Below are 26,655 nucleotides of genomic sequence, written 5' to 3'. Positions count from 1 at the left end.
GAGGCATCCCCTGTGTGAAAATGTAACTAGTGCCATCCTTTGTATAGACCTGGAAAATAGGTTCATGTTAGGGGAAGCAGAAGCTTTCTAAGATCCTACTATACCCCACTATTAGGGAAAGGTTAGAAATAAAAATAACTTCCGTATTTCTGTGCATCCGGACAGGCTTCCCTGATCAGTGACAACTTTATGGTCTTAAAGTATTACTATAGACCTAAAATAAAAGCAAGTACATAATTCCTTCTTAGTGGCAGGTCAGATGTGATTGTTTGATAGTCTTGTGATTATTCAAGTTTTTTTTTTTTTTTTTTTTTGCGGTACGTGGGCCTCTCACTGTCGTGGCCTCTCCCGTTGTGGAGCACAGGCTCCGGACGCACAGGCTTAGTGGCCATGGCTCATGGGCCCAGCCGCTCAGCACCACGTGGGATCTTCCTGGACCGGGGCACGAACCCGTGTCCCCTGCATCGGCAGGCGGACTCTCAACCACTGTGCCACCAGGGAAGCCCTGATTATTCAAGTTTTGACGTCGCTTCAGGAAGAGAGAGAGAAAAGAAAAGACCAGTCTAAGGATATTGCTTGCACAGTGCCCTACGCTCTTTATTTCTTTTGCAGTAGGGCAGGATAGACAATAATTACAGAGAGAAATGACCAAAGACTTCACATTTTGTGCTTCTCTCCAGTCATTCCATAGCGTCAGGACATGATCACTCTTCACTTATGACTTTCGTGTGAACCTCCCGGCTCTTCACCCGCAGCTTGTTGACCTGGGACTCAGCAATGTCAGCTCTTTCCTCTGCCTCCTCCAGTTCATGCTGGAGCTTGCGGAATTTAGATAGATTTGTATTGGATTGTTCCTCCTGAGAATAAAAATGGAATTGTGAGGCACCCATACCGGGCATCTTTCTAGACTCTGTAGGCCTAAGGGAAGAAAGGACTTGCCATCTGCAGAAAAGTTAAAATACCCAGTGGGAAACCTTATTGTCTTACCACCTTCTGAATTTTGCTTATCATTAAAATTAACTTTATGATTTATTTGGGGCTTCATGTCTCATAAATAATCGCAACTCTACTTTTGCAACCAAAAGGTGGAAAAAAAATATGTACTACAATTAGAGTAAGAAAAATATAAGAGCAGAGAAGAAGGCAAGGATAAAATCATGCTTGTTAATGCTTGCTGGAAGATGACTATTCTCTTGAATTAGATATTCTTTATCATTAGGATGAATTTCTTAATACCTTCTTTATATTGAAATAAATGTTGAATTTTATCATATATCATTTTGGCACATTTCAAAACAATCACTTTTTTTCTCCTACTTTGGATGTAATGATTCTATTGACAGACTCCTTAATATTAAGTAATCCTTACTTTGTAGGAATTAAGCCTATTTAATCACTGATGGACAGTCTCCTTAATATTTATTTATTTATTCTTATTTGGTTGCACCGGATCTTAGTTGCAGCAGGCGAGCTCCTTAGTTGTGGCATGTGAACTCTTAGTTGTGGCATGCATATGGGATCTAGTTCCCTGACCAGGGATCGAACCCAGGCCCCCTGCATTGGGAGCACAGAGTCTTAACCAGTGGACTGCCAGAGAAGTCCCGACAGTCTCCTTAATAAAAGTAAGGGTTGCTATAACTATACTCATGAATAAAACTGCCTTTAGTATCTTCCCCCCTATTCTCTTTTGGACAGGTTTTGGTATGCAGGTTATGCAAGCTTCTTAAAATGATTTGGAAATCTTTTCATCTTTTCCCATGCTCTGGAATCAGGGATTATCTGTTCCTTGAAATTTTGAAAGACATATCTGGACCTGAGTCTAGTTTCAGAAGTATTTCTGAAATAACTTATTCAGCCAACTTAATAATTTATATTCTCTTATTTCTTTAAGATTTTAACTGTCTTAACAGATTTATATTTTACATTTAAAAATAACCTTTCTACCTGTATGGTTTGTCCCATTTCTCATTTGTAATGTTGTGAGTTTGTATTTTCTCTCACTTTTTCCTTGATTAATCTAGTTATAAGTGTATTTATTTTATTAATTCCCTAGATGTTAGTGAGATTATCAAATTAGAAAATAGAATACTCTAATCTAATTCATTAATTTCTACCTTTATCTTTATCAACACCTCTTACTTTTGTTATTTTATTATTATTTATGATTTCTTTATAGGACTGTCAGTTTTCTTCATTTTTTAAAATTCTTGATTCATAATGAAAGCATATAAAGCAATGAATTGTCCTTCAAGGACAGCTTTGGTTACATTCTAGACTTATAAATTCTAGACTTCTTCCTTGAAATTTTATTTACAGTTAAAAATCATTCAGTAATTATGTTTTTATTTAATTTAATCCAAACATTTTTTAGGAAAGTTAGTTTTTTAACATTTAAGTGCTTGGAAATTTTTGTTTATATGTTCTCGTTACTTTACAACTTTATCACACTGTGGCTAGAGAATGTGGCCTGTATTATTTCTGCTTTGAAATTTTTTGATTCTTTGTGGATTGAATGTTAACTTTAAAAATCAATCTATTAATATTACAAATAGTAAGCAATGAGTTAAAAACATGCAAACGTTTTTAAGAAGTACACAGTCTTCTATGAAGCAAACAGCTTATTTACTACAAGAAGTAAATAGTAAATCTAATTATTTATTTATTAGTTTTTCTTGAGAGGACTTCTCCCTTCCCTCTGTCTTAAGGATACTTACAGCCTCCTCAGCTTGTCTCTTGTAAGATTTCACTTTTGCCTGAAGTTTATCTACCAAGTCCTGAAGCCTGAGTATATTTTTCCGATCTTCTTCCGTCTGAAAGATGATAAAAACCACAGGGCCTTACTTCAAAAGCACATGACTGTTGGATCATCTCATGTGAGTGTTTCCTGTATATGCAAGGAGTGTTTAGCTGATAAAAACGGTTGCTGTACCTGGTAGGTGAGTTCCTTCACTCTCCTCTCATGTTTGCGCAGGCCCTTGACAGCTTCCGCACTACGCTTTTGCTCACTCTCAACCTCTCCTTCCAGCTCACGCACCTGCGAATGAGTAGGCTCTTAAGAACTTTGATCCAGTAAGGCATTGGGAACAAATGGAAATAGATAGATATTGAGAGACCCACCCTGGCCTCCAGCTTCTGGATCTGCTTCTTCCCGCCCTTCAGGGCCAGCTGCTCAGCCTCGTCCAGGCGGTGCTGCAGGTCCTTCACCGTCTGCTCCAGGTTCTTCTTCATGCGCTCCAGGTGGGCACTGGTGTCCTGCTCCTTCTTCAGCTCCTCGGCCATCATGGCCGCCTAATTAGCAGTAAAATAAAACCAGTAGAGAGAGCTGAGACAGCCCATCAAGATTCTAACTTGACCACCCCCGTGTGGCCCTCTGCTCACGTCAGTGATGGCCTTCTTGGCCTTCTCTTCTGCATTGCGAGCTTCTTGGATAATGTCCTCCATCTCTCCCTGGATTTGGGAGATGTCTGTCTCCAGCTTCTTTTTCGTGTTGATCAGGCTGGTGTTCTGGTTAAAATATCAAATTTAGAAATACTGAGTACATGAGAGCAAAATTACAATGTCCAATGTTCTAATGAACCCACAAACTAATTAATTAAGGTAACTAATTAGTATCCCTTCTTGTTCCATAAATTATCTGAGTTGACAATATACTTTTACAAGACAGTCAACTCTGAATGTCACAGTTCATATAAACAAAAATATTGTTAATCCAAAGATATTTTAAACTTTTAACCTCCATAAAACATTATGAATACATTTTTAGATAGTACTAAGATTTGAGCAAGAATTTCATTTCCAGTCCACTGTATTTTTTACTTTTATGTTATACTCACCTGGGTGTGCAGGAGCTGGACGCGCTCGCTGGCATCCAGGAGCTCCTGCTCCGCCATCTTCCTGCTCCTCTCCGTCTGCTCCAGGGTGGCCCGCAGCTCCTCGATCTCGGCCTGCAGCAGGTTGGCTCTGCGCTCCACGATCGCCAGCTGCTCCTTCAGGTCCTCTTGGCCCCGGAGAGCATCATCCAGGTGGAGCTGGGTATCCTGTGGAATGAATGATCATTGAGACACCTTGTTCTCAGGGCTGCAGTCACCCCAACTGCCCTGGGACCATCTCCTGAGCCCATTTACCTTGAGGATGGCTTGGGTGTTCCTGTAGTTCTTCAGGGCCTCAGCAGCCGTGCGGTTGGCGTGGTTCAGCTGGATTTCCATTTCATTGAGGTCTCCCTCCATCTTCTTCTTGAGCCTGATGGCATCATTTCTGCTCCGGATCTCAGCATCCAGCGTGCTCTGCATGGACTCCACGACTCTAATGTGGTTCCTCTTCAGCTGGTCAATTTCCTCATCCTTTTCAGCAATTTTCCTGTCAACTTCAGACTTGACTTGGTTCAACTCCAGCTGGATGCGCAGGATCTTCCCCTCCTCGTGTTCAAGGGATGCCTTAATGACAGCAAGGGGTGACATTAGCAGGGAATGGAAGCATTCAGAAGTTTTTCTGCACATGTTCCTTCCACTAATTTTGTGCTATTTCTTTTTCTGTTCAATATATGTGGCTAGTCCTAATTTTTTTTTTGAATCTGTTTACAATGCACATTTTTGACATGTACCTCTGCCTCTTCTAAAGCAGCCTGAATTTCAGACTTTTCTTGTTCCACTTGTTTCTTTATTTTCTCCAGTTCATGTATATGTTTCCCTCCTTCTGCAATCTGCTCAGTGAGGTCAGAAATCTCCTCTGTTGTTTGGGTAAAAGACAGGTAGAGGTTTGATGAGACAGAGGACATAAGAGGAAGGTTCCTCCAAGGCATGAAAATTATTGAAAGTGAAAGGGACTCACGTTGCAAGTTTTTGTTCTCTCGTTTCAAAGTTTCTAGCTGATCCAAGGACTCCTCGTAGGCGTTCTTCATCTTGAACAGCTCAGTGCCAAGAAAGCGGGCCTCCTTCTGAGCGGCCTCGAGCTCGACATGAGTTTCCTCATACTTCTGTTTCCATTCTGCCAGGACCTGAAACACCCACCAAGAGTGGTTACCTCCTGGAAAGGATAGAGGACAATGGTGGAGAGCAGAGACTGCTGTAGAAACTACCTTATCGAAGTTCCTTTGCTTTTTGTCCAGAGCTGCGCAGGCAGCGTTTGTCCTCTCCACATCGAGCATGAGGTCCTCGACCTCATTCTGGAGCCGCTGCTTGGTCTTCTCAAGGGAAGCGCATTTGGCGTTCACGGCTTCTACGTGTTCTTCAGCAGCCTGCAGCCGCTGGGCCAGCTTCTTCCTTGAAGATTATGTATGTTTGTAGAAAGAAGTGAACCAAACCAAGAATTATGAACTATTACCATGCTGAAAAGTATGGGGAACTTCATATTAAAAATATCCAATCATTCACTCAACAAATATTGATGAGCTTCTTTTATGAACCAGATGCTGAGTACACAGCAGTGAACAGGACAGAAAAGGTCCCTGCCTCGTGAAGCTTCCAAACAAGTGAGAAACAATAAGCAAGTGAGAAAATGCATAACAACATCTTGCAGATATAAGTGCAGTGAAGGAAAATAAAATGGAGTATGGCGTGGCCAACTATTCTAGATACTCAGGGAAGTCCTCTCCGAGGAGGTAACATTTGAGTCAAGATCTAAAAGAAGTCAGAGTGAGCCAGAGGGAGATCTGGGGGGAGAGTATTCCAGACACAGAGGGGCCAACAACTGCAAATACCTGAAGCAGCAATGAGCTTGGTGTGCTTGACAACCAGCAATAAGGCTGATTATCTGTATAATTACTTGTTATTCTTTGTTTCCTAGCCTAGAGTTGAGGCTAGGAGGGTAGTGATGGTGTTTGCTTTATTCATGTCTTATTCTCAGGGCCTGATAGTGCCTGGCAAGTAGGAGTTAATTAATGAACGTTTATGGGCTAATTCACTGAATCTTCAAAGATTGTGTCTTTCTGATTCAACATCCAGTGTTCTCTGCACATTTTCTCCTATCTGTGCACATACTTGGCCTCCTCCAGCTCCTCCGTGCGCTGGATGGCGTCCGTCTCGTATTTGGTCCTCCACTGGGCCACCTCACTGTTGGCCTTGGACAGCGCCCTCTGCATCTCGGCCTTGGCTTCCTGCTCCTCCTCATACTGTTCCCGCAGCAGGTCACAGTCGTGGCGGGAGGACTGCAGGGCGTGGGCCAGGGCGCTCTTGGCCTGTGGAGGTAGTTACACCTTCTTTTTACTGTACGTTTAATTGTTTAATTATTAAGTTTCAAAACCTTTTTAAAGTTGGTGTAATGGACTCCAGTTAGGGTCAGGTTAGGGGAAAAAAATGAGTCTTAGAACGATAGTTACCTTTATCTCCTCTTCAAGTTGCCTCTTTAATTCCTCAGTCTGTTGAGTAAATGCTTGCTTGCCCCTTGATAGCTGAGACACCAAAGATTCTTTCTCATCTAGCTGACGTGAAAGCTCACCTGTAGGCAGAAGGAATGGCACCACTTTTTAAAGCAAAGGAAAAGTTTTGCAAAAGCCCATATTAGAAATGAGTTTAAACTCTCAACACTGCCTTCCAGTTGAGTACCCAGGTGATTCAATTCTCTGTTGACACCTTCATGCTAGTGTCAGATTTCTCATCTTTATGGTGAAACTTACATATTAACCTGAATGAATAAATACAGCTTAAATTCTCTTTGTTCTCTCCATAACTGATTCTTTCAGGGTTATATAATATCGTGCAAAACCTGTTGATAACTGTCAAAGACGGTAGCTAAAATGTCTAATTCTACATTGTCCCTGTTTCATAAGACATTTGAGGGACTGGGTTATCCATTGCCCTATTCAGGAATTTGGTTCACTCTGATCTAGACAAAAAGAAGCTTAGTCTAAAACAGAAGCCCTGGACCCATGCTGGAGTGACTCCTGATACCAAGCATCCCCTCCATGTGACCAAATCCTCAAGGCCTTTGTGGAGCAGAGCTTGACCCAGTCCTGTGGAAGTCTTCATCTCCAGCACTGTCCCCAAGTGACCTTGCATGTAGGATGAGAGCCTGAGCTGTTTGGTGAATCACACATATTCTCAGTTGCTTTTATTAGGCTCTCACATCACGATATCAGTTGTTTTTGACCACATCATCTCCACTTTTAGGCCTCATAGAGGAGAGAGTTACCAGATTCTGTCTGCAGGCGTCCCCTCTGAGTTGTCAGGTCATTGATCAGCCGCTGTTGCTCTTCCTCCTTCGATTTCAGCTCGCTCACTTGGTCTTCCAGGGTGCGGCACATCTTCTCTAGATTTCCCTGCGAGAGAAAAAGTAGAAGAAGCAAATGAAGACATTTTAATAATATTTTGCTATTTCTTCTAAAACAGAAAAAGATTTATTTTGACATATAAAATAAATTTTTTTATATGTAATACGATATATTAGAATTTTTTCTATATATTTTATGATTGCTGTCCTAAGTTGAAACTATACATTGGGGTTTTTAAAAAGCTAATTGTGAAGCTTTGTTCAGTATTCCAGGCATACCTCATTTTGCTGCTCTTCACAGATAGTGTGTTTTTTTTGGTTTGTTTGTTTGTTTACAAATTGAAGGTTTGTGGCAACCCTGTGTCCAATAAGTCTGTCAGCGCCATTTTCCCAATAGCATTTGCCCACTTCGTGTCTCTGCATCACATTTTGGTAATTCTCACAATATTCAAACTTTTTCATTATTGTATTTGTTACAGTGATCTGTGATCAGTGATCTTTGATGTTACTACTATGACTCGTTGAAGGCTCAGATGATGGTTAGCACTTTTTTAGCAATAAAGTATTTTTAAATTAAGGGATGTATATATTTTTTAGACATAATGCTACTGCACACTTAATAGGCTACAGAATAGTGTAAACATAACTTCTATATGCACTGGGAAACCAAGACATTTGCGTGACTTGCTTTATTTTGATAGTTGCTTTATTGTGGTGGTCTGAAACCAAACCCGCAGTATCTCTGAGGTATGCCTATAATAAAAAAAGATCATGTACTAAATTTAAGATTTTTTGAGAATTGAATGGCACGTTTTCTAAAAGCATGTTTATAAATACTTGATTGTTTTTATGTACTGTGAAACTTTGCTTATTGGATAATTGAGAATTTTGGAGACCTGTGTTCTCCAGTTGGAGAAGAGAACACTCACAACCGACGCTCACTGCTGGTGCTGTCATTTGTTAGTAGTGTCATGGGGCCGATGCGCTTATTAACTTCTTTCAATATTAGTTTCTTCATATGATTAAGTGGAAATAATACAAATACTAACATCTTTCTTGCTTACCTCCTGGATTACTACAAAGAACAAACGACATGTTGTGTGTAAAGGGCCCTGTGCAAACTGTGACATGCACATAAAGGGTCATTGTTGTTAATAACAATTTCTCAGACTGCGGTACCTTGGCTTTGGAGACAGTTTCCACGTTGCTAGCAAGGTCATCAATCTCCATCTTCATCTCACTCTTCTCCTTCTCCAGCTTCTGCTTGACCCTCTGCAGGTTGTCAATCTGCTCCCCCAGCTCGGCCACACTGTCCGCGTGCTTCTTCCTCAGCGTAGCTGCCGTGGCCTCGTGCTGCAGGGTGGCCTCCTCCAGGTCCCTGCGCATTTTCTGGAACTCGGCCTCCCGCTTCTTGTTCATCTCGATCTGGACCGAAGTGGCCCCGCCGGCCTCTTCCAGCCGCTCGCTGATCTCCTCCAGCTCCCGGGAGAGGTCCGAGCGCTGCTTCTCTGCTTTGGCGCGGGAGGCCCGCTCTGCCTCGATCTCCTCCTCCAGCTCCTCGATGCGGGCCTGGCAGTGGGGAAAAGCTCAATTTTAGCCTTTTTATGTCGTAACTGTGCCTCTTTGAGCCAGACTGATGGAAATATGAACTTACTTGCAGCTCTTTGATCTTCTTCTGCAGTTGAATGCCAAGTGCTTGTTCATCTTCAATCTTGCTTTGCAAATTGCTGATTTCAAACTCTTTCCTTTTTGCAAAGTAGCAGAGGATAACAGTTGAGTTCATATGCAACATTGGAAGCAAGTTCATAAGCAATTCTTTCATACTTACTTTTTGAGCTTTTCATCAAGTTGTTGTTTCTCATTTTCAATGTCCATTATGGACTCTTGGGCCAACTTGAGGTCACCTTCAAGTTTCCTCTTAGCCCTTTCTAGGTCCATGCGAAGTTTCTTTTCTTGCTCCAAAGACCCTTCAAGCTAAATACAAATAATGTTGAGTCAAAAGGATTGCTTAGCTTCCTTTCAAAGAAAATAAGTTCCTTGCTAATCCTAGACTTACGTCATCCACTTGCTGCTCTAGCTTGGTTTTAGCTTTGGTCAGAGTGTTCACTTTGTCCTCTTCTGCCTGCAGGTCATCCAGGGTCTGCTGGTGGGCCTCCTGGAGGGCCTTCTTCTCCTTGGTCAGCTTTGCGATGTTTTCATCCAGACCTGCCATCTCTTCTGTGAGGTTTTTCACCTTAGGAAGTAAAAACACTTTGCATTACATGTTACATTTTGGTGGCTTCAGTTTTATGCTTGTATTCCCTAATAATAATAAAAAAGTAAACTTTCCTTGTATACGTTTCCTACCTTATTTTCTGTGGCATGTTTCTCCTTCTCAACCTTGGCCAGTGTCAGCTCAAGGTCATCTATGTCTTTCTTCAGTTCCGAACATTCGTCCTCCAGTTTCCTCTTCTTGGCCGTCAGCTCAGCATTGATCTCTTCCTCATCCTCAGCTCTCTCAGTCACCTCCTTGATTTTGGCCTCGAGCTGGATTTTGGTTTTGATCAGTTGGTCACATCTTTCCTCTGCATCAGCCAAGCCTTCAGCTTCCTTGAATTGGCAACAAAATCAAAATTGGGAAGTAAGAATGAAGTATTTCACAATGATAACAGTGTAAATCACCACTATTGGTTCTTTGGCTTAAACTTTTATGAACCACCTGCTGTGTGTGATGCAGGACGCTTCACATTGTGAGAAAAACAAAATGTATCAGATATTGTCCTGTTCCTTTAGAAGAGTATATTCTACAGTAGATTAGAAAACTTAACCCCAACAAGCTACCATTAATTCAGAAACCAGTTAGTGACGTAAGAGATCAGAGAAGTTGTATCCGATATGGTTTCATGAATGAAGTGGCATTTGAGTTGGGCTTTGAGAATGGGTAGGATTTGGTCTTGTAGAGATGAATATATTGGGAGAAGGATCAGGGGGAGAGAAGGGGTTCCAGCGGGAGAAACTCTGGATGGAGCTGCCACTGGATTATTTCCCTTCGTAGTCTTGGCAGATGATCCTGGTTAAGATGCCCTAAATTCTATCTGAGGCATACAGTGATCAAGAAATTCCTAGCAACCTATGTTTCTACTTAAGAGGGTTGGGGGTGGACAGGAAATGAGAGAGAAATTGATAGATACATTCATCAGTGAGCCTCCATACCAGTCTTTGAATACATAAAAGAATAAAATGTGCCGCACATAGCCAGGTAGTGAGTATAGTGGTGTAGGACGGAGTCTAAGTGATTATCTAGGGACAAGAGAAGAGAATTCAGGATAGATTTGAAAGGGGTGGGGACAGAAAAACAGCTCTTTTCCCTTCTGTAATCTAAAAGAAGGAATTATTACACTGCCCAAACTTGACAGAAGAGACCAATCTTAATCAGCAGGAAACACATACGATTTTGTGATGAGTAAATTATACCAGACCAATTCAGTTCACTCCAAATGAAAGACAGTCTCATAAATTACATTTCAGAGTTGATGGAAGCAATTCTAAAACACTTGGATTGGGAGTAGCAGCAGGCTGGATGGAGGGAGAGAGTTGGGGGTAGGCAGAGCGAGTTAGGTACTGATGCAGCAACCCGGGTGTGATGTGCTACAGCACTGACTATGGAGACGGATTGGAAAGAGCAAATCTCAGTTTTGGAGATCAAAAACAATAATTCAATAAAAATTGATGTAGAATACTGTCATTTGTCAGCTATACAGCTGTGATTTAAGACCCATAGACATATAGACATCTAGAAGTTCAGGGAAGTTTCAGAGAAAACAAATCACTCTCTCCATGCTATCCTCTCCTTAATATTTTATTTGGGCTAGCTTCATGTTAAAATCACTTTCAAGGACTGTCTTCATAGGGAAAAGAAGTTGTAAACCCTGTAGTTTGATGAAATTGTACAGAATGGAAGAAAATGGTCAGTTCTAGCTCATTGCCCTGGTTCTGGTTTGGGGGCATTTATTGGGTGATGAAGGAATAAGGACTTCATTAGTACCATCAGAGTGCTTTAACCTTCTCCCTCCAGTGAGTGTCTCTCACACTGACTACCCAACTCCCTGCCTCTAGTTGTGGCTAGAGTCATAGCGCTTGCGTCCTGATTAGCAGTGCACAGGATGATACCACTACTTACAGCCTGAACTTGGAGCTGCAAGTCATTTTTTTCTTTCAACAGTGACACCATCTTTTCCTCCAGTTCCTTCCTTTTTGCCTCTGACTTGGCAAGTTCTTCTTTAGTTCTCTCGAACTCTTCCTTCATGTTGGCCATCTCCTTCTCCGTCTCCGCACTCTTCAGCAGGGGCTTGATCTTGAAGAAGAGTTTCATCCAGGGCCAGTGCTTGACGTTCATGAAGGCTCGGATGTTGTACTGGATGCAGAAGAGAGACTCCCTGAAATTTAATTGGTGCAAATTAGATATTGTGTGGATGATGAAATGAGATGAAATCTTGGCAGTGAGAGTTGGAGGTTCTGCCTTCCACCATGTTCCTCACCTACTTTCAAAAGCACAGATGAAAGAAATTATATTTGGGGATGGTGGTCAAGGACTCATTAATCATTCCTTTCTCTACGTTGGTGCTTCTCAAACTTTGGTGTGCATAAGAATCATTAACCTCTTTTTTTTTAATTTATTTTATTTTTTTGGCTGTGTTGGGTCTTCATTGCTGCGTGTGGGCTTTCTCTAGTTGTGACAAGCAGAGGCTACTCTTCGTTGCGGCGCGCAGGCTTCTCATTGTGGTGGCTTCTCTTGTTGCGGAGCACAGGCTCTAGGCGCACGGGCTTCAGTAGTTGTGGTACGCAGGCTCAGTAGTTGTGGATCGCAGGCTCTAGAGCGCAGGCTTAGTAGTTGTGGTGCACGGGCTTAGTTGCTCCGCGGCATGTGGGATCTTCCCAGACCAGGGATCGAACCCGTGTCCCCTGCATTGGCAGGCGGATTCTTAACCACTGCGCCACCAGGGAAGTCCCTCATCTAGTGTCTTAATGATCTCATCTCATCAAATACTGGTTCCTGGACCCTTTCCCCAGAGATTCAGATTCTGCAGATATGAGGTGGGGTCTAAAATTTGCATTTTTAACAAGTTTGCAAGAGATGCTGATGGTGTAGGTCCAAGGACCACCCTCTGAGAAGTACTGCTCTGCTTTAGTGCTTTGCAAACTTTCCTACGTGAATGCCACTGAGAGCAGTGAAGGGGGAACCAGACCCCTCAGGGATGTGGGACATGGGATAAAGGGACTCATTAAAAACTCAGAATTTCTTTGAAAAATCTCTGGTTTTATATTTTAATGTTGTATGATTTTTGCATTCTACTCTAATCTCATCACATTTGTTTTCGTCTAAATTATTTTTAAAAATTAATTACCTTCATATATGGGCAATTAATTGCCCCAATATATATCTATATATATATCTACATATATCTCTCTATATAAATATATATATACGTTCATGACCAAACTTATTATTTTTAATGAAATAGAATACAGTAAAAGATATTAGCAGAACTACAGGTGATAGAAAATCTGTTCCATGTAAATTATTTATATATTTACACACACATACATGTATGCATGGATATACAGGTGGCAATATAAAATGCATTTCTCCCTATGGATCCCGTTCATATGCGTCCTGCAGTTTGAGACACCTGACTCGTAGTCTTAGAACTCTGTCCCTGCATCAAATTAGATCACTAAAAAGCCAGGTACCTCAGTGAAATTGTATTAACTTACTGAAAAAATATTTTTCACCAATTTTGCCCTTAATAATTTAAATCATAATAATTCAATAATAGAAACGATCAGATGAAGAAGTTGTTTCTGCATGTTGAGTACAACCACTGTTGAAAATACTGTCTGCTATGCAGTTCAGTGTATCTTATTTAATGATCTACCCAGTAAATTCATATTAGAACCAAATGCTAGGGCAACACTTTGTCTCTGCTTACTCAATGGTATGTTTTCTCTTGTTAGATAAGACCTACACATCTCTCTTTTTTATTATGCTTCCCTCTCTTTTTTATTTTTTACCCGAGTATTCGATGTATTCTGTGGTGATGATTCCTACCTTAACTTTTCTGGTACATGTATATCTCCACTTCAGCATCAGACTCTTATTCATTCCTTCTTACTCTGGTGGCCTTATCATATCTGAGCCTTAACTGTAAGCCACCTCAAATATGCTTCTGAAGGATGTGAGGAGACAAGCAATATGTTTGTATACCTCCTCTCCACCATCTTCTGGTACTCCACTCTTGCCAAGAACCCTCTGCACCTGGCCTGGGTTCGAGTCATCAGCTGGGCCAGCTTGTCATCTCGCATCTCCTCTAGGAGCCCCAGAAGGCCAGCTTTGAAGAAGACCTGTGTGTGGGCAGAGTTGCAGATCAGAAACTTTACACAGACTCCAAAGGGACAGGCATAGTGTCTGGTGGGCCTTAGAGACTATTACCTTGGTGTGACCAAATTTATACTGGGTGTGGTCAATGTCGATGGACCCAAGGAGCTTCTCAGAAGCCTTCTTGCTGTCAATGAATTGTCCTTCAGGGATTGCACTTGCATTTAATACCTTGTATCTGGTAAAGTAAATATAGTTTTTTAAAACTTGGTTTATTGATGAGACTAGTAGTAGCTAAGTATTAAATGATCCATTAAAAAAACCCAGAGCTTTAAAACAATTATTCTTTCTTCACAGGAAGGACGTTGTATACATAGATGGTCAATCTAGTATCTACTGTCTATTTTTATTCCATTTTACCTTCCTGCACAGTTGCAACTTTCCTTTCTGCCTCATCAGACCCTGTTCTCAGGAAAGTATTCTACAGTTTTGTTCCCATAGTGTGTAGGTGAGCAACACAATGTAACATATTATCCTTGCTAGATGCATTTGCTGTTGATAGTGCTTCCCTCTGCTGAGGTTTTGGAAGGATTAAATGAAATAATCCAAACATATCAAGCACTCAAAAATGGTTGTTCTCATAATTATTGACGTTAATGTAGACATCTATGAGCTAAGCCCAGGAGCATGGTAAATCCAGTGAAAAGTCTCTAGAGTGCTTAGTATGTGGTATATCTGTGTTTTAAAGGTGTTTTGAGGCTTATAATTTTTTACTCTTTTTGTAGCAAATTAAAAATAACAAAGGCACAGTTTTCACTAAATTGTTTTGCTTTCACTAAATATATTTACACTAAACTCCAGGAAACACCATAATTAGGAGAGTCTGACCTCTGTTTGAAGTCTGCATACAGGATTCTGCTTGGGAACCCCTTCCTACAGATGCGGATGCCCTCCAGCACACCGTTACACCTCAGCTGGTGCAGGACAAGCTCATGCTCCATGGCCCCTAAAAAAACCCCATATTTATTTCACTGCAGAGTTTTGTTAAAAGGAGGTATGGCAGTCATGCTTTGTGCTTCCACTCTAGAACTTCTTACCAGGCGTTTTTGTTTCATTGGGGATGATGCACCGCACAAAGTGAGGATGGGTACTCCTGAGGTTGGTCATCAGCTTGTTCAGATTCTCCTGTGAAATCAGGGAAAATCCTGTTATCTAAGATTTAGACATGGTTATGAGCATGTGGTGATGTCTATAAAATCAATGTCCATGGCTGAGTTGAATGATCCTTCTGGACCATTTTAACTTAAGGTACCACCTTGGTAAACTTTTCCTGAGATGCAGTTTCCTCCTCAATACCTCTTTCTCCACTTGAGTTGGCAGGAGTTACACATATAAAGCAGGCTGTCAGGTGATTCTTCTCAGTGTATGCAAGCACCGTCCTCCTTCCTACCCTTGTCCCTGGCCACCCACGTACATTTACAAAGCCATTGCCTTCCCATCCTGGATGGTCACCCTTCTACCAAACTCTGTGGTTCTCCAGGAAGGAAATACAAGCCTACACTACATTTGGACTTATTCTCATAAATATAGCTTCCCCTTTCCAACTCTGTCAACTTCTAGGGCATAAAGATTATCTATAGGGGGAACAGTCCTACCAGTTAAATTGAGAATTGACTAGATTATGAACATGGATACCATATTAGGTTCCTTAAGGCCTAGCTGTTAGATTTTCATTAGTCCTACTGATGATTTAGTCTCTTGGAGCACGTGCCATTGCTTATTTGCATGACTCAACTAGATTATGCATAGCAGAGCATTACGTTTTATAACATTTCCTATAAAATATTTTTTATTATTTGGCTTAGCATGAAAGATGACCTGATAATTTCTGAGTAATTTAAAGCTCTTCTCTTCAAAGCTAGATGAACAGAAGCCATTAGTTAAGGTCAGTCCTTTCCTAAATGACTTGTGGAGAGAAGGCTTTGTGCTTTTAAAAACTAATTCCCAAAATAACAAGAGTGTCAAAAACAGTTTGTTTCTTACTCTGAAAAGGGCAGACACGGTCTGGAAAGAAGAGCCCTTCTTCTTACCACCTCTCTTGGCACTCCCACCGCCACCCGCCTCTGGAGAACAAATAAGAAAAGTTGTCATTCAAACATAGTTTTGAATTGACAGGGCTATTTCTTGCCTATTTGTTGATTTCTGTGCTCACATGGAACATTTTTCCAACACAGATGACCTCTCTGTTTGAGCCTGAATGAATCTTACATGTCAACTAAGTTTGCATCCACTTTTCAGTGGTACTCAATAACCAGCAGATACGGAGGAAAAAGCAGGAGAGAATCATAGAAGCCAAGCCTTTTCATTGGTTGAGATGTTGAAAGTTCCTTTCTGACTCTTTGCAGTAGGGCCTCCATCAGTGCTGGAGTGAATGTATAATCACAATGCAGCCTACTTACTCAGGACTTGGAGGCACAATAGATTTGGCCCTGCAGCACTTCAGCCTAGGCTATGATATCACTAGCCTCAATCTAACATCACATTTTGTAGTATCAGGAGAACATGTTGGGATTTTTTTGAGCATTACCTGCTTCAGCACTTTGAGCCCTAGAGAAGAGGTAAGCTAGAGTCTTCATTGCAGACTTCTGGTACAGCCCGACCACCGTCTCGTTCAGGGGGTCCTTGTTCTTGTCCAGCCAGCCAGTAATGTTGTAGTCCACGATGCCGGCGTAATGCACCAGTGAGAAGTGGCCCTCGGCCTTGCCTTTAACCACCTTGGGTTTTTGGAAGTTGGCAGACTTTCCAAGATGCTGTTCATACAGCTTGTTCTTGAAGGAGGTGTCTGTGGCCTTGGGGAACATGCACTCCTCTTCCAGGATGGAGAAGATGCCCATCGGCTGGAAGCAGACCACAGCACAAAGTTACAATTCTATATAAGCATTTTTCTTTGTCTATAGAATTAAACAAGGTGCAGTGAATAATTTAGTTCTCACAAAACATAGTTTCTAAAACTTGAAACGGACCTTCTCGATGAGCTCAATGCAGGCGGCCAGGTCCATCCCGAAGTCGATGAACTCCCACTCGATGCCCTCCTTCTTGTACTCCTCCTGCTCCAGCACGAACATGTGGTGGTTGAAGAACTGCTGCAGCTTCTCGTTGGTGAAGTTGATGCACAGCTGCTCCAGGCTGTTGAACTAAATAAATGGATGCGTTTACTTTTCTCTTAGCAAATTGAGCAGTTTAAGATATAGGGCTTCTTAATTTAAAAATGTAGACTAGCCTTTAGATTATGGGTATCAAAGTCCTTGGGGGGCTGTGAAATCTACTGTTTCCTCTGCTGCCATTTTATACAAAATCCTAAATCATCATCATTATTAACTCTCCTTTCTTGCACTTGCTTAAATTGACTCAGGTGTTTTTCTGAGTTCCTACTTAATCATTCCATGTTTATTCCCATCATCTTCTGCATTTTCTGTTGACTCATTTAACAGCTAATTTGAAACCCATTAGAAGCTGACTGGGAGGAGTCTTGTGTGGAAGCCATCATGGTCAGCATTGCAAGGGAGCAATAATTGCCACCCCTACTCTTTGATGTGAAGCGAAAAAAATCAAGATTCCAAATATTATGTACAGTATATTAACACACACTCATATTTTTTTAAAAGCCAAAATGTTAACATTAACTAGATATAAATAGCAGAATTAATATGGACTCCTTTTCCTTCATTTTCCATAATTTCTGCCATGCCTAAGTTTTGCATTTATAATTAGAAAAAGATAAACTTCTTTAAAACTATAAGCAGGAAAAATGTGTCTTATAATCAAATATGAGTTTTTATCCCATATCACATTGATGAGAATTAAGAGTTCCTTGCATTGAATTTATTAATGCTGACTCTAAATTGCTGACCTTTTCTCAGCTCTTATTATCTGCCTAAGTGTTTCTGAATGGTTTCCCTACCATATATTCAGAGCATATTATGCACTGCACAGGTTTATTTTGATATTTTTATATTAACTCCACTTTGCATTGTGGGATTTTTAAACCCCTCACTACAACAACCTAATTCCCAACTCCCTTTGGATCATGTAGCAAGTTAAAGAGTCCTCAGTAAGTAGCTTATTTCTTATAGAAGTGGGATTGCCACTACAATAAATGATTAGCTGCCCAATCAGTGTCTTTTAAATTTTAGCATAACTTTTTGACATTGGTAATAAAAGGTTATAATATTCACAGATTTCTTCTTATTGATGTTTCCATTGCTTTACTGTAAAAACCCCTTAGCAGCGTACTACCAACTCACATCAAAGATCTCAAAGCCAGCGATGTCCAAGACCCCGATGAAGTACTGCCTGGGCTGCTTGGTGTCCAGCTGCTGGTTGATGCGGGTGACCATCCACAGGAACATCTTTTCATAGACAGCTCTGGCCAGGGCGCCCACTGCATTGTACACCTTGAAAGACGAAGGTGTATCCCTTGAGGTTCATAGAGGACCATAAAATGCTTGCATCCCTGGCTGTGAATTTGAATTATGTACGTACCTGCTCTACAGTCTGGCCTTTGGTGACGTACTCATTGCCGACCTTGACCCTGGGGTTGCAGAGGGCTTTGAGCAGGTCAGCAGAGTTCAGACTCTGGAGGTAGGCTGCCTTGTCAGCAACTGAAAGGAAGAAAGGATAGAATGATGTTATGGCCCAAAGCAACCCGCTTCCTCAAATAAAAAAAAATTTTTTAAGCTACAGGCATTTTGTGCAGTGTTTTCAGAATATCTTTTTGAGTATTCTTGCCCATTTTTTTCACTAACTTCAAGACCTTGGTTATGGGTAGTGTTCCCTAAAGAACTTCAGAAATTGTAGGGACATATGTCTAATACCCATGCCGCACATATCTTATATAGGTATATTTTCAAATGCAATTCTTGGAAATGAATTTGTCTTCCCAGGAAAGCTCAAGGGTAACAAGTTAAGAATGTGATTTTCGGGCTTCCCTGGTGGTGCAGTAGTTAAGAATCCACCTGCCAATGCAGGGGACACAGGTTCGATCCCTGGTCCGGGAAGATCCCACATGCCGCGGAGCAACTAAGCCCTTGAACCACAACTGCTGAGCCCACGTGCCACAACTACTGAAGCCCGTGTGCCTATAGCCTGTGCTCTGCAACAAGAGGAGCCACCGCAATGAGAAGCCCCTGCTCACTGCAACTAGAGAAAGCCCGCACGCAGCAACGGAGACCCAATGCAGCCAAAAATAAATAAATTAAATAAATAATTTTTTTTTAAAAAGAGTGTGATTTTCAAACAGACATGAAGTCAGGTGGATACTCAGTTGATACCTTCAGTGCCATCTGGCTCCGCTTGCTCCTCACGCTGCTTTTGCTTAAATTTCAAGTTTCCATAATGCATCACAGCCCCCGTGAGCTTGTAGATAGAGATCTTCTCATCATTAGTAAAGCCCAAAATATCAATAGCACTCTGCCAACACAACCAATAGAATGACTGTCAGGTTATGATCCATAACCTGGTTATGTTGTTATGTTAATAGTTAACATGTTTATAGTTAATAGTTAATATGTTTACTATTAATAGTTCACATTTGGATAATTCCTGATTTGTTGGTCAGACTGAGGAAACTACCAGTACTGATGGGAGCAAGGAACTCCTTAGATTGGGTGTCTAGGGAGCTAGTCAACTGGAAGCCAGCACAGAGCATTGGAATCACAGGCGCATACTCTCTGAAGATGCAAAAAGTAAACTTAAAATAGAGAACAAGGATAGTAAACTTACTATTTTGAGAGGTGGTATGGATTTAATGCAAGTAGATTATTAAAAAATGGTTTAGGGAAATTCGGAAAGGATAGTTCTTTAAAAGACTATCATGGGCAAGTGAGATGTTGCAGGGGCACATCCCAGTCTTTTCAGTTGACTCCAGGTGGCACATCCACGCCCATCTTTGAATCTTCTTTTGTGATTTCTACGAGAAACTGAGGATTTATCTAGCGGGACCGTTGCTCTGACCCCAAATAATCATTCTAATTTTCTTGTGTTCTACTTACATCCGTGGCCATCAATTCTTCCTGATCATCAATGCTGGGCACGCTGATCTCCCCTTGACTGACGAATGGGAAATCAAATGGGTTGGTGGTAATCAGAAGCATTTCTAAGTACATGGAACAGAGAAAAGGTAAGCAGAAATATCCTCTTCATTAAAATAACAGATTTCTAGACAAATTCTAAGGCACTAGGATGGAAAAAGCCGTGATATGTTATTGCCCAATGAAAAAAAGAGATTACGGAAGAGCATGTAACTGTGATTCCAGTTACTGTATGTATGTATCTATTTGTAAAGATATATCTACAGAAAATGACTGGAATGATATTCATCCAAGTGTTTATAGTGATTATTTTCATAGTGATAGGATTTGGAGGTGTTATTTTCAGTTTTCCCTTTGAATTTTTATAATGAGCACACATAAATTTTTACCAAACTTACAAAGCTGTTTTCAAAATCAAGACAATATGTACAGTTGACAAAATTCCATCGTGGAATACTGAGTTGGACCAGGCATTGCTAGGTGCGGGTGTAGTAATTTTGGAAAGGAATTATTACGTTTCTTACCAATTAGTTCTGGTTTCTTGTTGGATGTGATCTGATAAAAAATATGATAGCTCCTTTCAGCCTTAAGCTGGAAAGTAACTCTAGACTTCTCTAACAGATCTGGAAGGAAATAAATGACAAAGAGGAAAAATGTAAAAATTCATATGAGATGCAAATTTTAGTCAATATTATAGGTCATAAGAAACAGAAATTATTGTAAGGTATATGCAAGCACTTACATGTTTCAATATCAGCAGAAGCCAGTTTTCCTGTAGTGCCAAAGTGAATTCTAATGAATTTACCCTTGAAAGAAAAATTAACATTACTACTTTGTTTTTGAATCATATCAAATCTTTGAGAAACTCAGAACACTTGAAGTGCTGACATTTTAATATTAAATCAATTCAGAGACAATTTGTTTCAGGTAGAAAAAGGTGTATCTCCTATTTTTTAGGTAAGATAATTTTATCTTTAAAATTTAAAAATTGTGGATAATTGTAAATAGTGAAAGATGAACTCAGATATAGGGTCATATATCTTTTTTTTTTTTTTTTTTGTGGTACGCGGGCTTCTCACTGTTGTGGCCTCTCCCGTTGCGGAGCACAGGCTCCGGACGTGCAGGCTCAGCGGCCATGGCTCACGGGCCCAGCCGCTCCGCGGCATGTGGGATTCTCCCGGACCGGGGCATGAACCCATGTCCCCTGAATCGGCAGGCAGACTCTCAACCACTGCACCACCGGGGAAGCCCGGGTCATATATCTTTTTAGACAGAACTTGGATCCATGTTATTACATGCTCAGAGGAAAAGGAAAGAGCCATGGTATAATATAATTAAATTAGAATGGAATGAAAAAGACTCAGAGAATGTATTCACAAACATCCCATAAATTTTGACCAGTGTGCAGTGTCTGTAATAGTGTCCAAGAGACTTACAAAGCGAGAGGAGTTATCATTCCTCACGGTCTTGGCGTTGCCAAAGGCCTCAAGCAGGGGGTTGGCACTGATGATTTGATCTTCCAGAGTCCCCTGCAAAGGCAAGAGCATTCCTCACATGTGGGGCTCGGGAGTTTCTTACTAGACAGCTTGGATCCTGACGTGGCAATCAGACCCACCTGCATTTTGCCACTACTACCTTCCTCCTTCCTCTTCTCGCCAGTGACTGCAATTGTTGCAAAGTACTGGATGACACGCTTCGTGTTCACAGTCTTCCCAGCCCCAGATTCTCCGCTGTCAAATAAAAACCAAGTCAGTAGGGGTCCCACAGCTGGTAGCTATTGCAGTCATGAAAAGAAAGCATCAAATCTACTTACGTGATCAGGATTGACTGATTCTCACGGTCTACAAAAGAGAGATTAAGGACGGTCAGTACTGCCTAACATCTTACGGAAAAACCTGAACGAACATTTTGGCCAACCCAATATTTGTAAATGGAGAGTACATAAAATGGCATGGACTTAGTATTTTTTTTTTTGCGGTACGCGGGCCTCTCACTGCTGTGGCCTCTCCCGTTGCGGATCACAGGCTCCGGACGCGCAGGCTCAGCGGCCATGGCTCACGGGCCCAGCCGCCCCGCGGCATGTGTGATCTTCCCGGACCGGGGCACGAACCCGTGTCCCCTGCATCGGCAGGCAGACTCTCAACCACTGCGCCACCAGGGAAGCCCCATGGACTTGGAATTTTTCAGCAGTCCCGAGGACTTGGCGGCCCTAGGCCTAGCACCTTTGCCAGCACTGCTCTCTCCTGCTCCCTGTGCCCACCCCCGCCGCACATTAGTGTACAGACTGCCATTGAAACAGAACGCTGCAAAGAAGCAGCAGACTTTCTCTTTTTATACTCCACCACTAAATACTCACTGAAAGTGGACTTTGGGGTTTTCAGGTGGATTTAGATGACAAGTTAGTAACATGTTTATTGTAGGTACAAGAAGTAATGAAAAATAGGCATTAGAGATATTTTTAGTGCGTGAGAAGGAGTAAATATGGTAAAGGTGGTACCTTTGGAAATAATCATGGCCTTAGTCATATTTTTAGGGAAAGTAAAAGTTCATTTTGTTGTTTTACTCTCTCTGAAGGGGAAATCTTTCAGCCCTTTCCCCAGGTTACCTTTGTACCTTAGACTGACCTAGCTGAGACAATATTCTAGGAATAAGATGTACGGTATAACTGTTTTAATACCAGATACACCTTAAAATCTGGAGTGTGTTTAGGTTGGTTCTGGGCAAAGGGCAATAGCATTTAGGGGACCACCTCAAAGAGTGTGCTGAGACGGGTAGAGTCTCTTTCTCCTATGGTTCTATTCTAAAAAGATGCACAAAACATCCAACTCACCAGTCAGCATGAACTGGTAGGCGTTGTCAGAGATGGAGAAGATGTGGGGCGGGGCCTCCTGGCGCTTTTTGCCTCGGTAGGCAGCCACCACCTCAGGGTTGTACACCGGCAGCCACTTGTAGGGGTTGACGGTGACACAGAAGAGGCCCGAGTAGGTCTATGCAAGGGAGTAAGAAAGAATAACTAGCTGAACACCTTTCCTGTGATTTGTGCAATTAACTCATTAAATGAATTTTCACTAAAAGGAACACTTTAATTAAGTGCTCTACATGTCTTCAAGGCATCAGCACAAAAACTAGTTGAAAGGTTCAACAAGACAGCAGAATCCTTGAGGGAAGGGACTATAGCTTAGACTTCTCATTATTCCTTTTGGGATTTGTCACAGTGATTTTCACATAGCAGGAGCTCCAAAGTTGTGGGGTTTTTTAAATGTAGTATAAGACATTTTTTACTGTAGTTTAGAAAATGGGCATATATTTCCTTTGTAGCATTAAGATATTCAAATTCATAAAAACATAAATTTGGTACCGAAGTACTCAACAATATGGAAAATCTTCTTAAGATACTGTGATCCAGTCATTTAAAAAGGCACACATGAAGGTATGCAGCAGTACTGGGGAGATATTTGTAAAATACTACTGAGTTATAAAGATACAGAACACAAAATGATGTAAATACGTTATGATTACAACAGATGGATTTCCAAAATCTTTGACAACTGGTCTAGGATAAGTACAAACCAATCAGAATGGATGCTGACTCTAAACACCAGGTACACTTGTGTAGGTGTTGTCCAGCTGACTAGTAGCAGTGGCTAAACTATACAGAAATGACAGGAATTCCTTGACGGTCCAGTGGTTAGGACTCTGAGCTCCCGTTGTAGGGGGCGCGGGTTTGATCCCTGGTTAGAGAACTAAGATCCTGCAAGCTGTATGATACGGCCAGAAAACAAAAAACAAAAAACAAAAAAACCCTGTACAGAAATGTCAGCCTAACATAATAGATTCAATTAGAAAGTACTACTGAGTTTGTATTATGTGCAAAGCCTCTGCAAGGCCCTAAGAATGAAACATAAATGAGATGTTGTTCCTTGAGGAACTTTCAGTCTACGTAGGAGACAGACACGTAAATGACTGATGGTGGAAAAACATTGTCAGTGTTATTGCAGAGACAGAAACAACAGGACATGACATCCAACTTTGCCTGGGGAAGTTGGGAAGTTTTCATCAAAGAGGCATTCCACCCAGAAGGGACCAGAACACAGAGATACAAATTGTGGTTATTTTGGAGGAGTGAAAATTGGTCTTTAGAAACATTATTTTTAAGTGTTAATACATGAGTTTATATTTTCCTTCTGAATGATTCTGCATCAGGAATGGGGATGAGGGGAGATGTAAGCACGTGGTTGAGATATAAACAGTAGCTGCTCTAGCGTTTGTTCAAGGGCTCTCTGGCAAACCCAGTCCTTGTGGACAACGGCCTTGCCTGGCTTTGGATGAGAAGACAAAGGATTAAGTGCCAGCTGTTGGGTTGAGCCTTACAGCAGCAACCGTGAGCCTTTTAACTAGTGACATTACTAGTGAGAGCGCAATGAGTCACTACTTGTAACCCATTTATACTATAATGGGCTGACAGGGTCCAGTGATAAAGCCCACTTTGGGGGTGGGGGGCACTCACGTAGATCATCCAGGCTGTGTAACGCTCTTTGAGGTTGTACAGCACTCCTGGCTCGTGCAGGTGGGTCATCATGGCCATGTCCTCGATCTTGTCAAACTTGGGAGGGTTCATGGGGAAGACTTGGTCATCTTTCACTGTCAGAGTCTGGTAAACAGGAAGGGTAACTGTTTGTCAACTGAGTGACCACACAAAATAATCAGTAGAATGTGGTTGGCTCCTGGGACTCTACTCACTGCTCCTCCTTCGGTCTTCACTGTCACTTTCCCACCTTCTCTGCTCTGGATAGTCCCTTTGACAAAGGATTCCTTGGGCTCGACCACAAAGACAGATGACTTGGCGTCAAAGGGCCTATTCTGGGCCTCAATGCGCTCCTTTTCAGACTTTCGGAGGTAAGGAGCGGCCTCCCCAAAAACGGCCATTTCCTGGTCTGAACTCATGGCTGCTGAACTCAGAGGTCCTAAAGGAGATGAAACATTTCATACTAGAGATTCCGGATTGTCATCTATATCCATAAATCTCTATCTTGATGATATTTCAGAGGCCCAGTTGAAAATTCCATCAGGCAGGTGCACTGTACTCCACGCTACAGTTATTGAAACAAACATATTACAAGGACTCAGAGGCATCAGGGGTCACTGTGTACCCAGCATTGTACACAGTGGCTTTTTTCTTCTTTCATCCTTCAAGAATGACATTCTAATAAGAGGGCTGGGTGGTGGATGCTGCTAAGGAGCTTGTGATCTGGGCTTGCACCTGATCTTTCTGAACCTCAGTGTCTCCATCTTTAGAATAGGGATTATAATATTGCCTTTCTGAATCCACAACCCATGAGACAGAGTGAAGACACTTTGAAAAAGAAAAGTTAAAATAATGACTGAGAAAGCAAATTGAAATAGTTGAGGCTACTAGATATAAAATGTCATTTATTATAATGCAAGAGAATTCTATTTCCTGCCATATAACGTAAGAGAACTTTATGTTCTCCGTGAGACGTTCAGCTAGAAGTGCTCATGTTCAGTGGACTTGGCGGCGAGTCGGATTATAATTGTGTTTACTATTTTTTTTTTTTAGCTGGGTGCTTAGTAGAGTTTCTCTAACATAATTTCTTTGCATATTAAATCCCGTTAATCAGTTTAACCCAGTTAAACTAATTGAGGATAAAAGCCACAGCAGACATTATCCTCATTCTTCCACATTAAAGTCTCCCTCTGCTATTCCACATTTCCTTCCAAAAGAGGCAGGCTCCGGCTGCCCCATTCTGTGTTGTCAGCAGGTTGCCAGTGGCATCAGTAGAATGAAAGGTTTAGCAGAGGATGCTACTTCAGTCATTACGTGATCAAATTACTTGAAACTCATTTTAATCATCTTCCCACCAGTCTCTCTCTTTAGAAATGCAGTGTGTAGTAGTGGGGCAGACTAATATCTTTACTATCTATGTAACAAAAATTTCATAGTGTTTTGGTTTCATACAGCACTCAGCACTGGATAAAGTAACTTTTTAAAAGTCTTTAAAGAAGTAAAAGAAGCATTTTCCTAGGTACTTCTCATTTGTTAGATATCATGTTTGCTAAATGAATTCTAAAAGCAGGACACATTTTTATCAAATTTGAGATTTTTAGCCAGGGAATCTTAGCGCAGATTTTTTTTTCCTACAGAAACAAAATAATATTCTATTAACAACTGTTCTCTTGTAAAAATATTGTCCCACCAGTGCCTGAGTCCTAAGACTAGGTGCATCAATCTAAAAGGCAAGTCCTCCGTCTCCTTCTCCCACACCTTTCCTGAAATACAGTTGTTAAGGTATATTTCCTGAGACAATCACTTTCTCAAAGGTTGCTAAATGACACAAATCTCTTCTAGAGGTTCTCGCCTTCTCCTCCAGGGACTGGTTAGTCCAAATCTTACCTTGTTAGCAAGTGAGAAGATGCAGCCTGGAAGTGAGACAGTTCTATAAAAGAAAAGGAAAGAGTACTTGATTAGTTAACCAAAAAGAAAACAAAGCAAAACAAAAATCCCATTTGTGGCATTACTTGCTGTTGTAAACAGAAGGCAACAAAAGTCATGGACGTAAAATGTGCAGTATCAGAAAGAGCAGTACCCCAGCCAGCAGCTGCAGCTGACACTGGGCGGTGTAGCTAGCCAGTGTTCCTCCTGAAAGTCCGGTCCTGTTCCCACTTACCTTGGAGCTTTTTAAAGCAGGACGAGTCAGCCTCATTCCAAGGGCTCCTTTATATGGATAGCTATGGAAACAATGCAGCTGCTTCTTCTTTCTTAAGTCAAAAGGAATTGTTTGGCAAAAAAAGTCTTGGCAGTCTTGTATCCCCACATAAATCTCATTCATGTTAAGAATGGTTGGATATAATTAGAAATATTTTTCTTATTGAGTATGTGGATAAATCTCTTATGGATAATTTGAGAAGATGATCTGAAAGGAAGGTTCACACTGGTGGTTAAAGGCAGTGGCGGGGCAGCGAGAATACCTGGCTTCTCTCATAAATTCC

General features: G+C 41.4%; 1 protein-coding gene across 1 annotated transcript; it reads right to left on the bottom strand.

Annotated features, from left to right (window-relative positions):
• Positions 1-572: 572 nt before the first annotated feature.
• On the bottom strand, positions 573-26,345 carry LOC309837694 (myosin-2). Its single transcript, XM_082678440.1, has 40 exons — positions 26,253-26,345; positions 26,060-26,102; positions 24,388-24,611; positions 24,155-24,298; positions 22,478-22,634; positions 21,461-21,488; positions 21,263-21,377; positions 21,084-21,176; positions 20,390-20,453; positions 20,172-20,270; positions 19,609-19,712; positions 18,889-19,027; positions 18,101-18,219; positions 17,863-18,012; positions 16,582-16,752; positions 16,146-16,455; positions 15,602-15,681; positions 14,656-14,743; positions 14,447-14,564; positions 13,673-13,796; positions 13,448-13,584; positions 11,363-11,618; positions 9,550-9,792; positions 9,260-9,436; positions 9,032-9,177; positions 8,858-8,948; positions 8,383-8,772; positions 7,126-7,252; positions 6,314-6,432; positions 5,976-6,172; positions 5,075-5,258; positions 4,828-4,993; positions 4,601-4,725; positions 4,125-4,433; positions 3,834-4,037; positions 3,379-3,504; positions 3,118-3,288; positions 2,930-3,034; positions 2,715-2,810; positions 573-857 (listed from the first exon to the last, which is right to left on the bottom strand). Exons 3-40 carry the CDS (start codon positions 24,589-24,591, stop codon positions 705-707), a joined length of 5,829 nt encoding a protein of 1,942 aa, XP_082534566.1. The 5' UTR covers positions 24,592-24,611; positions 26,060-26,102; positions 26,253-26,345; the 3' UTR covers positions 573-704.
• Between the last annotated feature and the right edge of the window lie 310 nt (positions 26,346-26,655).

Source organism: Grampus griseus (assembly GCF_964374135.1).
Source record: "Grampus griseus genome assembly, chromosome: 20".
Lineage (NCBI taxonomy): Eukaryota > Metazoa > Chordata > Mammalia > Artiodactyla > Delphinidae > Grampus > Grampus griseus.
Note: the sequence above shows the minus strand (reverse complement) of the source record. Positions and strands in the feature narration are given on the sequence as shown.